Consider the following 17,998-nt stretch of genomic DNA (forward strand, 5'->3'; position numbering starts at 1 on the left):
GATGCGAGCACCAATAGCATGTTATTCTTTCCTTGTATTTCTTCAAATTTGTCTTAAACAGCTGAGTTTCTTGCCTCCCATTATCTGGCTGCTCCAGAACCTCAGATAAGCTGGTTGATTCCATGTAGCTAAATAGTGGTGGGCTGTGATTAGCAGTTGGTCTGCATATAGTTCCTCCGTAGTTATAAAACTCACACCCCAGTAAGTTAAGTTTGACCGAAACCAGGAGCAGAACACCAGTGCTGCTTGCTGTTATTCAACTAACAGAAAATAAGTGGTTTATATTAACTACCTTAAAGGAAAAGGATTTTTCCCTTTCTCTGGGTAAATTCTTAAGGAAAGCAGGATGCAAGTGAACAGCAGAACCAGGAATTTGCCAAGGTGTAATGCTCTTAAGTCAGTGCCCGTGTACCTACATCATATTCAGTGTGTCGCTGCACCGATCAAAGCAGTAGTAAAAAGTTAGAGAATCATGGGCTGCTTCTTTATATAGTTGGTTAAAAATTGGCCCCAAGTCTACCATAATCTGTTTAACTGTGTCAGAGCTGTTTGACCTGCACGAATTGGATCTGTCAGTTCAGCCTCTGCTATGGGCATTACAGTTGATACCAACTGGCGTCTTTTTCTGCCAGATGGTCCAAAAATTGGTGAACAAGTATTATAAATTTTCTTATCTGTGTCACATTTTTCAGAAGTCAGAGAGGAGGCATAGTGCCAGAATGCTCCGAATGTGACTTGGCAGTGTGGCTGCTCTTGCTTTGTCTGCTGACGGTTAGAGTTTGTCATTGGAATTGTCATTTAGTTTTGCACGGCCACTTAATTCGGTTTAAAATACAAAGCTGTGCAATATATTTTGCAGTTATTGATCAGAAACATCTCCTAAACTGCCCATAGCACACAAATTGCTGTTTTCTCCTGGATAGGCAGGTGGGGGTGGGATTTTTTTGCATTTACAGAGCTGGGAGTAGTTTCTCAGAAATCAAACCTTCCTTTCCACACAGGTGAGTGTACAGAACATTATAAACATGCTGGAGGAGAGTTTGATTTGCCATCCATGCAGCTGTATGTCTTACATATACAGCTTCTGTTATCTTTATGGTAATAATAATAGTAGTAGCTATTGACATGAGGCTAAGAAGTCAAACCCAGAGCTCTCCATGAAAATTGGTGTGGAATTCAAATAGAAAACAATTGCAGTGTTAGTGATGAATACATTAAAACCAGTATGAGAATAATAATCTCAAACCCTTGCATTTTGTATTGAGGGGGGCAGTGCCACTTAAGCCAGTCAAGCTTTTCTCTTGGTTTCGGGGGAAAGGTTTGTTATGTGTCTGGTGGGTTATGGTTTTGGCCTTTCCTGAGTGGAATGGCTTCATCAGATGCTGTGTGCTTCACAAAGACGCTAACTGCCTAGCGTATCACGAGAGTGATTTTTGTGGTGTAAGGTGTGACCTAATGTAAGACTGACCAGGGCTCTCTTTTCTTTTCAAGCTGTATCAGCTGGAGTAGTTACCACAAGAACCTGCTAGCCAGCAGCGACTATGAAGGCACCGTCATCCTTTGGGATGGATTCACGGGACAGAGATCCAAGGTCTACCAGGTAACATGCAGTCAGTGAGCAATGCTTGACCGCATCAGGGGAGCAGCATTCAGCCTGAGGTTCTGCTTCTCGGCCAGCAACAGGCTTTTCTGTTCCACACGGTGAAACGGACGCCTCTCTTGTTTGGTAATGTCCCATCTGCACAGCTTTATTGAGCTGTAGTCCTCCAAGGAGGGAGCTATATCTTCTTGTCTTCTTGCCCATGAGGCAGTTGATGTTTTCTTGCTGCTGCTTTCAGGCAGAGAATCTGCGCAGGGAGAAATGGGTTTCTGGAAGTTGTTTGTCTCACCTTTCTTTAGAAAGCTCTGTCTCTTCATACCTGTTCCACTTCAGGCTTTGTCAAAAGCCTTTTATAAAATCCTGCAATAATTGCTGCTGCAGGTGCTCCTGAAGCAGAAGAGGAAAATGCAGACTGAAGTGGCAAGGAGAAGGAAGCCATAGGCAGAACCCTCCCCAGTACAGCCCCGCACTCAGCAGAGCAGCATACGCGTGCAGGCGGGCTCAGCTCAACAGTGAGACCCGTTTCTGGCATTTTGTCTTTTCACACAATTTGAGCATTGCGTTGCTATATGATGGATTCTGGGAGGCTTGTGATCAGAACACAGAGGTTGGAAAAGGGGTGGTTGCATTTGGGGAGAGGCTGGAAGTGCTGCAGGCTGTCGTGCAGGTGGCATAGTGCATTGAAACTGGTTGGCAATAATGAATGAACCGGCCTTCGGTTCTCCCTTCTTGACAGTGCAATATAAGTTTTAATTCCTGTTTAAGCCTTTGTTTACTTTTGTGTTTTGGACATTTTATAATGCTTGTTTTCACTAATCCTTTGCTTATCTCGGTTAAAAAGAAATCATACTGGACAAAATAAATCTTGCCTGTTTTCCTTTCAAATACATTCTGCATTTCTTTATGAGGCTGAATAATGAAACAAGGGTAGACCAGCTGTTGCTTAAGTTAAAAGAAACTAATTTTGCTTCCTATCAGATTACTTGAATTTTTTCTTTGGGTTTGCATAGTGGTATCTGCTTCACATGCATTAGAAATCCTTCAGTGACTTTGTCCTGGCAAGCTTCTCATGTTGTTGTCTTGCAAGCCTGTGTGAAGGCTGTAAACAAAGGCTTTGACTGAATTTCAAGTTTCATTCAATGCAGTGGTTTGCTTCCATGTGGGATGTGCCAGCATAGCAAATACAGCTCTTCCGTGCTTTGGAGAAGTGTGCATAGCCTTGTGAGAATGTGTTTGATTGGAAAACCATAGGATTAGACAGCAGAAGTTCCGTTTAGTAACTCAACAAGAAGGTGAGGATATGCTGGACTTCCAGAGAGGAGGTGTTTGAAATGGCTTTGAATGGGATTTTACTGGTATTGGGAGATACTAGAATAAGCAGCAGCACACAGTGGAACTGCAGCCAGTCAAACTGTGCTGCAAAAACAGGTCTTTAAAGTCTGTTTCCTGAAATCATTATATTGTTTTGTTTCAAGTAAAAAAAAAAAAGAGGTTTTGTTTTTTAAATTGCTGTTCTACTGTTTTCCGCTTTCATGGCATGTCTGGCATGCTACAAGCATTGGCCTGATTGGGAGGAAAGATATTTCCTGAGGAACTGCTAAACACAGTAATCTTCTTTGTCCACAATTCTGCTGGCAATTTTTTTCCTTCTACTGTTTTATCAGATCACAGCTTGCAATATTTTTCTTGTTTCTCTAAACAGGAGCATGAGAAGAGGTGCTGGAGTGTTGATTTTAACTTGATGGACCCAAAGCTATTGGCTTCAGGCTCTGATGATGCCAAAGGTATTATTGTTTTTCAGTCTCTGTGCAGAAGGTTTACACTCTGTGTATTCCCTTTGAGGAACAAAAATGTAATATTTCAAGTAGCTGATTCCTCAACTGCCTTCAGTATTGTAGTTGACATGGTAATGTGTAAAGATATTACCGAGCTGTTCAGATCTTAAAGACTCTGTGTTAAGATTTTAGTGCAATGTTCCCATTTTTTGGGTAATGCGCTCTCTAGCTCGCATTTTCCGGGGCACTAACAAAGCAAAATGTGTTTGAACATTAGTTAAGCTTGTTGAAGTTAAAGCCTTGGGGCCTTTCAAAAAACCAGCATGTATTTATTTTTCAAAGATGAGGTTGTTGGGGGGAAAAAGCAGAAGTTAGAAATGCCTGCTGCTGTTTTACCTGTAGCTCTGAACGTTAAAGACCGCGCACACTGAGAAGCTTCCCACTTTCACGACGTGCGGCGTGTTTCTCAGTGCTTAACGGAGTTAGTTGGGTGGCAGACTGAGTGGGAGCATTGGGAGCAGCTCTCAGCTGTCCACACTCTGGCATCCTTTTGACTTTTGGAGAACCCGTAAGACAAGTCCTTTCCCAACATACTGGTAGAAGAACATTCCTCTTCTAAGAAGGAATAGGAAACTTCTAAAGAAAAAGATAGCACTGAGTGATCCCTAGTGAACAAGATTTTATCTGTAATGTTTACAATATTACATTAAAGTTATTAAGCAGCAAGAGCTTTTGAATTCCTTTCACAGTCACTGTGGATCAACTCTCCCGTATGGGCTCGTAGAGCTCTGGACAGAGCTCTTCATGATAAGCTTCATAATAAGCTTTGAAATGATAAATTAATTTTTCATAAACATTAAACCTTGCAAACCACTCCCCCCTCCAAAATGCTTTTAAAGTCAGTTTCAAAAGCAAGCTGCATTAGTGTTCCTCAGCTGCACTTGGCAGTCTTAATGCAGCTGGTCATTCCATTTACAAAATGCAGCTGTAATGATTATTTTATATTTAAGGTACTTTGAAAATGTTTTTTATATTGCAGATAGGTTTTAAATGGTTTTGATACGCTTCTTCCCCCTGCCCCTTTTTTGGTGGAAGTCAAGAGTTTTCTGTGTGCTTAAATGCAGCAGGAGTGAACATTCACCTTGTGAATTATCAGCCTCTTCATCACGTTGCTCCCCACTCATGCGATGCATTCAAAAAGGCTTATCCGCCAGGTAGACATGCCTTTATTAGCATGTTAACAAGTTGTCCAGGTTTGCCCAGCCAGCTGCAAGCAGAGCTCCTGCCTCTGGTTTAACCGTTCTCTTCTTCAGTAATAGTCTCTAAAAGCGTGGTGTTGGCTTAGACGTTATTGTAGGACAGCCTGCAGGTCTACATCGCTTGCATTTCAATGCACCAAAGGTCTTTTGAAGGAGTCATGGGGTTTTGGTGAATAAAACTGGGCTGGAATATTTGATCCTTTAGTTCGACCATGATTTACCTGTGATTTGCATGTGTAACAAGTCCGTTAGAGACAACTGGAGTCCTGTGTGTAAGTGTTTGAAAGAAGCCCAGGTTTTAGAAGTCCTCAGGGTACGGAGCAATAGTAGCAAATGCCCAAGTTAATGTTAGTGTCCACCTTCCATATCAGTGATCACATTGAAAGGGTTAACTGGGAGGAAAAGGTAACAGCTGTGACAGGTGTCTTAACTCAAACCTGCCTGACTTAAATTTTTATCCTTCTGCTTATGTTCATGAGTGTTTGGTTGAGCTCTGGGTACACAGTAATATGTGTCTGGCCGGGTGCAGCATCTGGTGGGAAAGCCAAGATCTACAAACCCTTCCTGTCCTCTTATGCTCCTCTGCTCGTGAGAGGCCTGCGCTGGGCTGTAACGAGGAATCTTGACACTGATAGATAGTGGTGTGACCAGAGCAATTAGAGCTAATCTTGCCGCAGTTCCCCCGAAAGCGCAAGTACCATGTTTTCATGTCAAGTAATCAGGACAAGCCAGCAAAAAAGTGACAGTTTTGCCAGTTCTTCCTGCTTGCCTGTATACCTGTCCGTCTCTCCTTGGTTTTTTCAAGCTGGAAGCTAATTTTGAAAGCACTTGGTGTGCTCGCTAGGCATGTATTAGGGAAGGAGCTTTGAGATGAAAAATGCTCTCATCAGTGTTTCACAGCTGTCTCTGCCAGGGTTCAGGCACAGCAGAGGGGGTTGCTAACAAATGGAGTGTTATCAGGGATGAAATGCTTCTGATACAATGAGAAACAGCATCCTTGGGCCTCAGGTCCTGCATTGTCCTCATTGGTGGATGAAGATAATCCAGGATGCTTATTTGTGGAAGATCTTTCTACTTTAATAGGAGATAATGAGAGCATAAAAGCATTACTGTATTTGAAGTAACTACTGCGTGTATGAAAACCTCACTTTTATCTACAGTTGTCATGCCTTTCCTTTTAAAAGGGACAAAGGTAGTTGCATGTATCCATAGGGACCTGAAGATGTACACCAACCAGACAGCAGTGAGCAAAATTAAAGTGTTTACTTGTGCTACAAGCAGCTTGGGGAAACAGCGCAGTCTTAATTTCAGTTCTTTTATGCACATAACAATGGCAGGAGCTATGATTCGCGTGTGAGTAGAAAAGGGTGATTTTTTTTTTGCGCTATTTGAGCAGAAAGGATTATTTAATTTTGTGAAGGCAAAATGATGTTATCGAAGTGCCAGGAAAGGGCTGGAGGTGGTGCACTTAGCTGCTGCTCAACCCAACATCTCCATTCTGGATGTACTTTAATGGCCATGGTAGTGGCAGCAGATGAGATACAGCAAAATACTTTGTGATGCTGTGTGGAGAGAATTGAAGTCTCTGCTGTGGCAGAGATCTGTTGTGGAGTGGTGAAGCATTTGTTCTCTGCTCTGGGGTGGTTTTTTGAGCTCAAGGGGGTGCAAACAGTACTGACAAATTCAACTGAAGAGTCCTCCTAGTTTTATGTCTTTTCTGTAAGCTGTGGTCCCTTCACTGGCTCAAAATGGGGAGGTGGAGCAGAACAGGAGCACCCGAGAGCCCTGAGCCATAGCGAGAGGTTGCCTTTCATTGTCTCACAGCAGGGAGGAATGCAAGCATCTGGCTGATGACGTAGGAGGAAAGTAATTTCCATGCTGCCTTGGTAAGCGAGGCCATGGGTGCTAATTCTATATTTTTTTGTAGTGTCCCTCAATTCAGTGGAGCAAAGCAGATTGGCAGGGCTGGCTTCCTAAAAAAGAAGCATGGCTTTTTAGAGGGGGAACTAGCCTAAGAACTCTAGAGCAGAGCTTGCTCTCCATCTGCTTTGAGGACTTCCAGAGCTTTGTTTAGGGCTTTATTGTCAGTGATACTTAGCTCCTTCAGCTTCTGCTGACTTTAACTGAAGGTATCCTTCCCAAATCTTCATTCGCAAAGCCAAGCCATGATGATGATAGGTGTTTGATGCCCTTAAAATACCGGGTTGAACTTTCAGTTTGCTCATTTTCCTGGCTAAAAGTTCAGTAAGCTCATGGAGATTTATAGTGTTGTTGGATTCAACTGGGAGTACCTCGAAAGGTCGAGAAGACGCTGGTAGTCAAAATCCCAACCAAAATATCTGTCTGTGTCTTACACAAGGAGGAATACCCTGCGGTCATCACCTGCTGAGAGTCACAGTTTACATCATCCTCCTGAGCTGCACTAGTGGATCAAAAGTCTTGCCTAGCAGGATGGTTTAGCAGCTTCCTTCTTTCCTAGGGTTTCCTCAGATCTGTGTAAACAAGTCTGGTGGTAGCAGTCTCCTATTCCTGGTTCACAGCTTTTCTGGAGTAGCAGCAGCATCTCTGTCACACGACCAGATAAAGAGACTCAGGCTGGATGAAATATCCTTACCCTCAGCGTACCAACTGTGTACACTGACACCTTCAGCTGTTGTGCTGCAGGCTTCTGTCTCTTCTAGTCAGTGTTTAGACACGGAACTGATGTATAGAAAATTAATCTGTAAACTTTCACATTTGATGTAAAGCTCCAACCAATTAAAGAAATACCTTGAAAAGACCTAAATATTTTAAAATGAAAAAGCTGTTGTGGAGACATCTTATTTGTTTGGTGAGGGGTAGATACTTGGCCTTGTAGACATGTCTCTCACCACCTGCAAAACTAGGAAACATCTGCTTTGAGAACATGTGGTTCAGAAATACTCAATCTCAGATGGTTGCTTGTCTCATCAACACAATTCTAAATGTTACAAAGACATCTGTATGCTGGATAATTACTGCTCAACCTCAGCAAAATTCCTGAAAGCTACAGCAAATAAACTCTACCCGTATGAATTATGCTTTATTAACCTGTCAGTTCTTTTTTAAAAATAATGGGCAGTTCCAGGTAAAACTTGACATGTTTCATTACATGTCGCTCTATGTTGCATATATCCTTTTTTACAGTGCTGACTAAGATCTAATTGGAGCCCAGCATATCCCACAGCAGTTACATCACAGCAACTGCAGGCTCTGATCTATGTCTGTCAGCTGTAACGAGTATTATGATGGCTTAGAACACACCAGTTGACTCTTCACCAGATTAAAGGCTCGGCTTATGACCTGAAAACTTGAACGAAAACAGGAGCCAAGTTGCAATGGAGTTCTCGATTAGCTTTTGCTGCAAAACTGGGACCAGATGGCTGTTTGTTTATTAGAGGTGGTGGCAAGGAGAGACTTGGACGCTTTGGATGCAACTTTAAATATGGAGATGTGGTTGGAAGACAAGCCTGTATGGTTTTAGTACTAGATTTAGGCAGAACATCTCTGAACTGGAAGGTCACGTAACCTCATGCTGCAGCACCGTTGTCTGCCAACAGTGACCTCTTGTAATCATGATATTGTTTGCTTCCTATTCCCCCCTCACCCATAGACCTGATGTCCTCTACAGCCACTGCGCCTGAGCCTGCACATCTCTGGCTGTCTGGTTATTGAAGCCAAATGCTAATGTTTTATTGTTTTGCAAAATCATCTTTCCTGGCTCTGCTCCACTCACCTCCTGCCCCCAAGTGCAGAACATGATGGAGGAGGTGTATCATCCAGCCTCACTTGGGAGAAGAGAGCATCTTAAGCAATGCTTGCAAAGCTGTTGGCTGCATTTAGAAAAGTAGTTCTAGATGTTTAGGGATGAGTAGTATAGCTCTGGTAAATGAGAACGGATTTATTTATGAAAACCAGCACCAGGATGGGTGCTGTTTCCATTGAATTTTACATAATGCTTGCATGCAAATACACTGTGCATCGGTGTTTGTATTTCTGCTGTGTGCTGCTTTATAATGGTTCCAGGCAGCTGTCAGGTACCCACACAGCGCTGAATTTAAAATGAATCCTTGGTGCGCTCTGAGCAGTCATGTATTTCCTCCATCCTTGAAGCAGTTCTCCTAGGTACGGTCAGAAAGAGCACAATCTTGTTGCTTTTCATTGCTTGCCGTGTTGTTATAAAGCAGGTGCACTAGAACAAACCTGCTGGTGTTCATCCTTTTGCTTGGCCATCTAAAACACTCTTGGGTAGCCCACATGGAAGCCTTGCGTCTTCAAAGCTCTTGGGGAAGACTGACCAAGAGGTAATAGAGGAGACCCCTCAGAGGGTGCGGGGGTCGTACTGTGAGGCTGCTTATCTTGTGTGTTTTCTACAGTGGGTAACAAGGTTCCTGTTCTTCCTGGTGTTTTTGCTGACTTTTCCTCCAAAGTGAGCTTTCTATAAAAAGACACCTGAGGACCCCGTGGCCACAGATCTGAGGAAGCCCTGGCAGCTCATGGGAGAGGATTAAGCCTTCATGTAGCTCTTGCTGTATCAAACACTGATTTCAGCTTGCTTCTGCTTCCTGCCTCAGCTTGCTGATCGTGATACACAAGTACAGCACAACCCACTCATCAAGAAAAGGGGGAAGGGAGGACGTTGAAGTCTTATTTTCTGCCTTGCAGGTATTGGTAGGGGTTGATGCCAGTGTGCTGCCTCTTCACCTGGACTTGACAGCAAAGGGTTTCATCTCTAGTTTTTAACAGTAAGATTTGCTATGTGGGGAGCACCCGGTACTCTACATCTTTAAGGTTAAATGGTACTTGGAGTGTTTGCGGAGGGTTGGGAAGGCTGTGTTTTGAAAAGCCACTGGTGTTTGCCACTGGTCATGCTGTGAAGCACTGAAGTGAGTATTTGGGGGAATAGCTCATTCTGTACCGTGAAGTTCAATCAATGTTCACGTGGTAGTGTCGCCGAACAGTAGAGTTCCTTGTACCAAGGAAATGTATCATCACAGGAAACCAGCACACTGATTTCTTTCCTGCCTGTGCCAGTTTCTCGAGAATAAAACAAGTTGTTCTCCCTCTTCGTGCTCAAGCATACGATTAGGTGCGTTTATTCCACGCAAAGCAATTCTGCTGTGGAGCTTGGAGTTCTTGCATCCCAGCTAAGGGAGAAAGAAGAAAAAGGATGTGAGCCTTCCTGCTCTTGGCTATACAAATCTGCACTCCCTCCAACAGCCTTAAATGCTGAGATTCTAACGCGTGGTTACTCACCTGCTCTGGTGGTCTCAACCATGCGGGATGTGGACTTCCAGCACCTCCTGTGTCTATGGGGGTGAGCAGAATACTGGCAGTGTGCACTTCCCAAGCTTACCAGGCATCAGCACCAACTGACCCTTTGCAATCACTAATATTATGGCAAGTGAGGCTTTCCAGATTCTTCTGAGAACTTGATTTTATGCTTTTCAGATCAGGGTGATAATTTTTGTTCATTTGTTTCGTTTTGGTTTTGTTTACTCATTTCTCTTTTTCCATTTCTCTAGTGAAACTGTGGTCTACCAACTTGGACAACTCGGTAGCAAGCATCGAGGCCAAGGCTAACGTGTGTTGTGTCAAATTCAGCCCCTCTTCTAGGTATCACCTAGCTTTTGGCTGTGCAGGTAGGTAAAGGGTTTGGGGCAAAAAGGTACTGTGTGTTCCTTCCTTGGTTTCTGATTCCCCCAAAGCTGTGAGGTTGGCTGCTGTGCCCATTTGATCTGTGCAGTTAAAACGCTGCTGAGTAAGGCTTCTCAAGCGTGCTGTCACCCAGACGACTTGATGATACCGAGCTTCAGCCTGCAGCCTGACTTTTTAATCCGGGTGCCTCTGTCAGAGATAAAAGTTCGTGAAGGCAAGTCACCTAGTGTGTTTATTGAGACCTCTAAGGCAACTAAGCTCAGCTCCAAGAGTCTTATAGCCAAGTTAACGTGTTCACGTGGTGATTTCTGATTTATAGTGTTGCTCTATTAATACTACAAAGCCATTCTGGGGATTTTAACTGATTTTACTCAAGACATGCTGTAAGGCAGTGGCTGTACATGTTTCCCGTAGCTGCAATTGCAGCCCCCATGGGTGGGCTCGTGTTTTTCTAGCTTGGGCAAAGATTACTGTTAATGGGGTTTTGTTTTAAGTCGTCAGTGGGGAAAACATGATGGCCTTTTATTCACTTAGATTAAATAGTTCTTGGTGATAATATGAAAATTTTGAGAACAGAGCAGGTATCGCTTTGGGAGGCAACTGTGCTGTGCTATGCACACAGCAACTGAAACTCGAAGGTACCTATAAATGTTTAACCAACTCTGTATTTTCTTTTTCCTTGGGGAATTTTAATGCACTCCTAACTAGATGTTCTGACAACCTTTGCTATCTCTGGACTTCAGGAGATACACTGATCATTCTTGAAACCACAGGTTTGCCATTTCATTGAGGTCTTCCCATTTTCCAGGCTGGTTCTACTTTGATTGTGACTCTTGGGAAGAAGAAATAAATTTGCATTTTGATACACTCCAAAAAATGGATTCGAGTTGGAGTGTAAAATATTGACTTGCTTGACAGGCATCTCATCGAAGTTTAGTGAATTACATGCAAGAACAGAGTTGAATTACAATACCTACTAGCAGCATTTGAATGAGGGGCTATCTGTAAGAGGCTCTAGGGAGAGATGAGAGCACCAGCTCCAAATGGATCAGCTACTGATTAAAACAGATATGCAAAAGCACCACGAAACAGAATCCTTCCTGATAAATTAGTGACTGGGATTCCTTTCCATTGAAAGGCAGGGAGGGGATGGGGCATGGATAAATCTATGAGAGCTGTCAGAGCTGTAGGGCACATGGGATGGAAGCAGACAGGAGTGTGTTTATTCCCATGCTCACGTCTAACAAGCCACCTTCAACAAGCATGTCTGGGAAAGAAGCGTTAGCAGGCACTAGGAGTTATGTGGAGATTTTAAATGACTACACGTGCATCTTTACTATTTGGAGAATTCCAAGGGGTGAAGTGGTATTTGTACTGGGGAATAAGGTGTAGGAGGGAGAGAAGATAAAATTTTAAAGGCATTTACATCTGCTTGATGCTTTGTAATTGAGTCTCTAAATAAAAATTAAAATGGATCTTTAACTATGATTGCTGAAACAATTACGTGGAGTAATTGGATGGATTCCCTCACAGGAATTCTAATTGATCTTTCAACCATAAATACATGTGAAAAAATAGCATATGAAATTAAAAGAAATACTGGAGTCTTGAAAGATGTTACTTTGGACTCCTTCCTGTTCTCTTGAATATCTTTATCAGCACTCTGGATGGAGGGGATCAAGTGCATCCTCAGTGAGTTTGAAGATGACACCGAGTTGGGTGGGTGTGTTGATCTGCTGGAGGGTCGGGAGGTTCCACGGAGGGATCTGGACAGGCTGGATCCATGGGCCAAGGCTAGTGTTCTGAGGTTAAGGCTAAGTGCCAGGTCCAGCCCTTGGGTCACACCAACCCCCTGCAACATTACAGGCTGGGAGAAGAGTGATTAGAAACTGCACGTGTAACAGGACGTGGGGGGGTGTTGGTTGACAGCAGCTGAAGAGGAGCCTGCAGTGTGGCCAGGAAGGCCAACGGCATCCTGGCTCGTATTAGCGCTAGTGTGGCAGCAGGAGCAGGCAGGGATGATCCCCCTGTGCTGGGCACTGGTGAGGCTGCACCTTGAATACTGGGTTCAGTTTTGGGGCCCTCACTCCAGGAAGGACATTGAGATGCTGGACCGTGTCCAGAGAAGGACAATGAAGCTGGTGAAGAGTCTGGAGTGCAAGTGCTGTGAGGAGCAACTGAGGGACCTGGGGGTGTTTAGTCTGGAGTAAAGGAGGCTTATGGGAGACCTTCTCACTCTTGACAACTCCCTGAAAGGAGGTTGTAGCAAAGTTTGAGTTGATCTCTTCTCCCAAGTAAAAAGCAATAGGATGAGAGGAAGCACCAGGGGAGATTTAAGTTGGACGATAGGGGAAATTTCTTTACTGAGAGGGTTGTGCAGGCCTGGCCCAGGCTGCCCAGGGAGTGGGGGAGTCCCCATCCCTGGAGGAGTTTTAACAGATGTGTCGATGTGGTGCTGAGGGACATGGTTTAGGGACCCTGGCAGTGCTGGGGGAACAGTTGGACCCGATGGTCTTTTCTAACCTAAACAATTCTATGATCTTAAAAAAAAAAAATTAAAAAAAAATCAGAGAAAAGAATTGGTGCAGTGTGTATATAGTAAAACAATCCTGTTTAACGTGTTATGATGGAGTCAAAGGTTTTTCTTCTCCATCAGTTTCAGCTAGTCTTGTTTAATAATTTCATTTAGTCTATGGAAAAAAAAAAAGAATCTAACTATTAAAATGATTTGTCACGTGAGCTATAAAATAAAGGAACAGTCAAAGCTGGTTTCCTTGAGGAGTGTTTAAAAAAACCAAATCACACTTGTTCATGCTGGCTTAGCTGTTCTCAGCATTGTGTGCCCAGCACAGTGCTGCACAGTGGTTAGGCAGAAGTGCTGCTCCTGTATCTATCTCTTGTTCTGTTTGTTGATTCGGTGGAACTTAATGCAACGTGTGTGTGTATGTATATACAGCAACAGTTTGACTTGAGATAAGCCATTGATGAAACGGTTGGTGGAGGGGGCAAGTATTGGTATTACTATTTGTGATAGAAAAGGAGGAAGCAAATTGAATTAATATACCATTATTCAATCACTGAACATACGTTTCAGTTCCCCCTTCTCTGTCTGCAGAGTAGCTTGCAAGCCAACACTACTTGCTTTAATAATGCAATTTTGACTGCAAGTCTAATTTTTCAGAGTTAATATTTTGAAATTTTTTTCAACTTTAATTTTCTGGCTTTATTTTCTCCTGAGGGTCTTTCTTAACCATCCATACAGCTCAAACACCTTTTCATAAGGTCTTGTTCTGTCACACCTTGTTTAAGGAAACAATTTCCTCTGGCCTTGACAAATGCATCTTGCCCACTTGCATCTATCTATCCAGAATGCCTCTTTGAAGTGGGTTTTCCTAATCAGATGCTTCAACTCGATCAGCATCTCTGTGAATCTCTGTGCTGGTTCCCCCTTTGCATTCTCCATGGAAGCAGTATGACTATCTCAAGGTCCTTTCTCCACTATCTCCAGTTTATGTATCCCTTCTCATTTGTTAGCGGTACCTTGGCTGTTTGCTCACTGCCCATGACACTGTATTGTGCACAGGTAAAATACTTAGAGGTATCTTTGTGCTTTCTCTCACTTTCTCTAATTCTAGAAGAACTCAATAGGAAGGAAGATACTTCAAAGTACCATAGAGGTCTACCAACATGCAGCATGAATTAAGGGGAGACCTTACTGCAGCCCTTAAACACTTCAAGGGGCCTCTAAGACAGATGGGGACAGACTTTTCACAACAGCCCTTGCTGTTGTGACAGGACAAGGGATGATGGGTTTAAACTAAAAAAGGGAGATGCAGACTGGATCTAAGGAAGAAATTTTTTACACTAAAGGTGGTAAAACACTGGCCCAGGTTGCCCAGAGAGGTGGGAGAAGGCCCATCCCTGGAAACATCCCAGGTCAGGTTGGACTCTGGGGCCCTGGGCAACCTGCTCTGGGTGCAGATGTCCCTGCTCGCTGCAGGGGGGTTGGACTGGATGACCTCTAAAGGCCCTGCCAACCTAAACCAGTCTGTGATTATATGTGTTACATGAGCTGTGTGGCTCTATCTGCTGAGGACCTCTGGCCCTCAAAACAGGGTCTTCTTGGGGTGGAGGAATCAAGTCTTTGTGTCCGGTGCCTGAATGTGATGGCAGCCTGGCCCGTGTCTGAGTCCCTCAGCTGTGTGGCAGTGTAGGCAGCCACAGTCATGTACCTGCAGCTTCAGGGCTCTGCAGGGAATCTTCAACCAGAGCTCTTGGCTTAAAAAAAAGCAGTTCCACCTGCACTGGTTTGCGTGCTATGTTGCCAAATCAAAGGAGTGAGCTGAAGGACTGTGGTGACGGATTTTGAAGCAAAGTCAGGCTGTGAACCCTGTGGCACAGTGAGTGCAAGAGGAGTTGTTGCTCCAGCAGCTTTGGCTGTGTTTTCCTCCCTGATGTGAGACCACGTTGACTCTGCTAGCTCGCGGCTGGCCGTATCGTCCTGTAGAACATCCCTTTCCCCTTGTGCCAAGTTACTCTGCAGGTCCCAGCCCATCATAGGTAGCAGAAGGATAAAGGAATTGACTGCCATGATGCCTCCTGAAAAGGGCATGGTGTGGGTTGGAACTGAAATCTGCGTGGATTTCTAGCTCAGACTGTCTGTGCTTCAGAATACCTGTTGGTAAATGTGAGTAGTGATAATGGAAGGAGTTGCTGTGATGCTTTGATTTAGATGTAGACATGGTCAAGTGTTGTCGGGCTCAGCATCTCCATATGGAGCACTCTCCTCAAGCAGAGAGTGCTGCCTTGTCTTCAGGTGCCTTAGAAAACCATACTGCAGTTGCCACTATAGAAGCAAATCCCAGGATTACCATCTAATATGGATGATATATGTGTTTCTTTTCTAGGCTCTTCATTCTGAAAGCTTTTAGATGACCAAAAGATCATTTTGGTAGCTTAAAACAGAACAAATGAGCAATAAACTGGAAACAGAGTCTATACAGGAGAGGAATGGGTATTGGATTTGGGAAATAATTCTCTTAAAATCAGACAGGCGCTTCAGGTGAGAAGGAAGCTAAAGTATTTGGCTGCAGCCTGATAAAATCTGTAGCAGTGGAGAGGGCACATAAAGGAAGGATCCCTTTTGTCTGTTACTTTAATAAAATATTCTATTTGCATGCTTACTGAGTTGAAACATTGGGCAATATAAACTGTAATCACTGCCGAATACGAAATCAGGTAGTTTTGTGGTCTTTTCCTCTTTTTAGAAATAGATAGGGTTTTATCCTGAAATTAGCTGTATAAATCATGACTGAAGTTGTTATTGTTCTTCCTCAGCAGTAGCACTGCTGCCCTCAACCCATATATTTTCTAGTGGTACCATTTTCCTGCCTTAAAAGAAAAAGAAGGGCTGAAAATGTGTGTGGTTTGCAGTTTGAATGTCCAAGTTGTGCGGTCGGGGTGAGATCAGACTGTCTGCTTGCTCCAGTGAGCTAAGGGTAGCTATTGATAGTAGTGATGCTTTATTCCCAGCATGCTGTAATACTGTCAGCAGCTACCACTGACCTTTTGTTTCCCATATATTATGCAGAGATCATGTCACCTAAACTTCAGATTCCTGAGTTCTTACATTAGATGCGTCATCGCACACACTCTGTTTTTGCCCTGTAGGACCCACAGTTCTAGCAGGGTGGATTGGGGATGAGAGGGCCCCTCAGTGCTGCAAAGGTGCAGACAGAGAATACCTGCTCTCCAGCAGTTTCACAAAATAAGTGGAAGCAGCGAACAAGTACAGACAGACCGAAAGCAACGGAACAGCTGCAATGTGGTCAGAGCTTAAGGCTTTGCTGTGTTAGTTTTGATGTTGATCAAGTCTCTAAACAGCTTCACTGGGGTGTTACAAACCTGGCAGTGTGGGTTCAGGTGAGGTGGCTGGGGCAGGGAAAACATGGGGCAGTGCTGGTGTATGTTGGGTTTACTACATACAGCCTCAGCGTCTGAGGCTACCTGCATCAGGGATACTGTACTCACTCCTAAACATGCCCAGTTTTGCTTTCCCACCTCTTCCTTCATACTGGCAATTGTGTGGCCGAAACCATATTGCCTTTTTTATGGCTCAGCTCCAGACAGGCTTTTGGCAGCCTAAATTGAGATCAGTAGTTGCTGACAAGAAGCAAATCCTCAGTAAGCATGACTTCTCCTGCTAGTGTTGAGGTTTCTCCCCTTTCTTGCCTGCTCTGTCTCTCCTCCTTGTTCCCTTCCCCACATGTGCTGTGACACTGAGCAAGAACACATCCCAGATGAGTGTTTTTTCCTTCAAATATGTTTTGCCCTTCCCCAGGAAGCTTTGCACGCTATTTGAAGATTTTTCCTGGGCACCATCTTCATTCAGCATTACAGAATGGCGTTGTTTTCTGGCTTCAAGTGTTGCCACTCTTCTTTCATTGTTGAATGGCCACAAAACTAACGCTACAGAGCCACAGCATCCCACATGCCGAAGAACTCCTGTTACTATGTCAACAGCTTGACTTTCATTTACCCACCCCTTAAGTGCATCAGGGCAATGCAGAGATCTTATGGTTCAAGGTCACATGTGGCTTCTTTATCAGCACTGTTCTATTTTGTTACACCTGGTGTCCAGGAGGTACCACTTGGAGACCAACCTTGTCCAGTGAAGTATTGATTTTTTTGCTGCAGTAACTGGAGCAGTGATTTCTCTTTTCCAAACATCTCTCTGTAGAGCTAGTCTTTCATGCTGCCTCAGATCTGGGTGACTTGCCTGGCTTATCACTCTGCTCGGAAGAATGATGGGATATTAATGAGCAAGAAGGCAGTGTGCCTTTTTGGAAGGGAATTAATGTTTTCCAGCTGAAAGCAAGGTCTTACCTTAATAGATTCTCATGTGTAAGTACTCTGCTCTATTGAAAGCCTGCAGTGAGTCAGAATCTGTTTGTGTGAATATATGACATGTTCAGGGTGGAGTTAGGCAGCTTCTTTGGGCTTAAGCTACAAGATTACCTTTAGCTTATGAACTGAGTGTGGAGTTCAAAGGCAAAGACAAAGGTTAGGCATTTCTTTCAAGCCCGTGGAAGAACTTCATAGCAGTGCTGAAAGTGCAGCCTTTACATCATGCAGCAGTCCAGGACTCGCCTGTCGCTTGCATTGGGCTTCATCTGCAGGGTGTCTTTTCTTCATGCAGGTGTTCAATAATCTTCCCTAGGCCACGATCTCTGAGGTTGTGGAAGGGGAATCAGGGGACAAGGTTCCTGTTTTGGAAGTGCACATTTGAACTCATTCCAGAATTCATCCCAAAGGTTTCATTTGTTGCAGCCTTTGAAAGCATCTACAGCACTTCAGTTGAGGGTTGTTTGGAGGAGTCTGTGTTTTTGGCCAGTGCGGTTGTAATGACATTTCTGTCCCTACAACATTCATTGGGGGGAAGCACTGAGCTTAGTGGCACTGTTTAGCCTAGAACATCACCTTGAAGGTCTGCTGTCATGTTATGCCTCTTCAGAGTTGCTGGGATGTAAGTGAAATATTGACCCATACCTTCTGCTGTCCTGGTGAAGACAATCTTTCTGGCACTGGTAGGTAGATCACATTCTGCTTCTGCTCAGGACTGACAGTCAGGAGAGCTGCAGCTATGCCATGTTATTTAAAACTTTGATTTTTTTTTTTTTTTTTTTTTT

At 43.9% G+C, this 17,998-nt stretch overlaps 1 protein-coding gene across 1 annotated transcript in view; it reads left to right on the forward strand.

Annotated features, from left to right (window-relative positions):
- RFWD2 (ring finger and WD repeat domain 2, E3 ubiquitin protein ligase) overlaps window positions 1-17,998 on the forward strand; it is a gene marked incomplete at its 3' end in the record, with an annotated part of 90,516 nt that overhangs the window by 53,307 nt on the left and 19,211 nt on the right. Inside the window, exons 13-15 of the mRNA XM_010140357.1 lie at window positions 1,492-1,600; window positions 3,303-3,384; window positions 10,178-10,294. Of these exons, the coding sequence (XP_010138659.1) occupies window positions 1,492-1,600; window positions 3,303-3,384; window positions 10,178-10,294 (308 nt within the window). The remainder of the gene's footprint in view (window positions 1-1,491; window positions 1,601-3,302; window positions 3,385-10,177; window positions 10,295-17,998) is intronic.

Source organism: Buceros rhinoceros, unplaced genomic scaffold (genome assembly GCF_000710305.1).
Source record: "Buceros rhinoceros silvestris isolate BGI_N320 unplaced genomic scaffold, ASM71030v1 scaffold340, whole genome shotgun sequence".
In the NCBI taxonomy this organism is placed as follows: Eukaryota; Metazoa; Chordata; class Aves; order Bucerotiformes; family Bucerotidae; genus Buceros; species Buceros rhinoceros.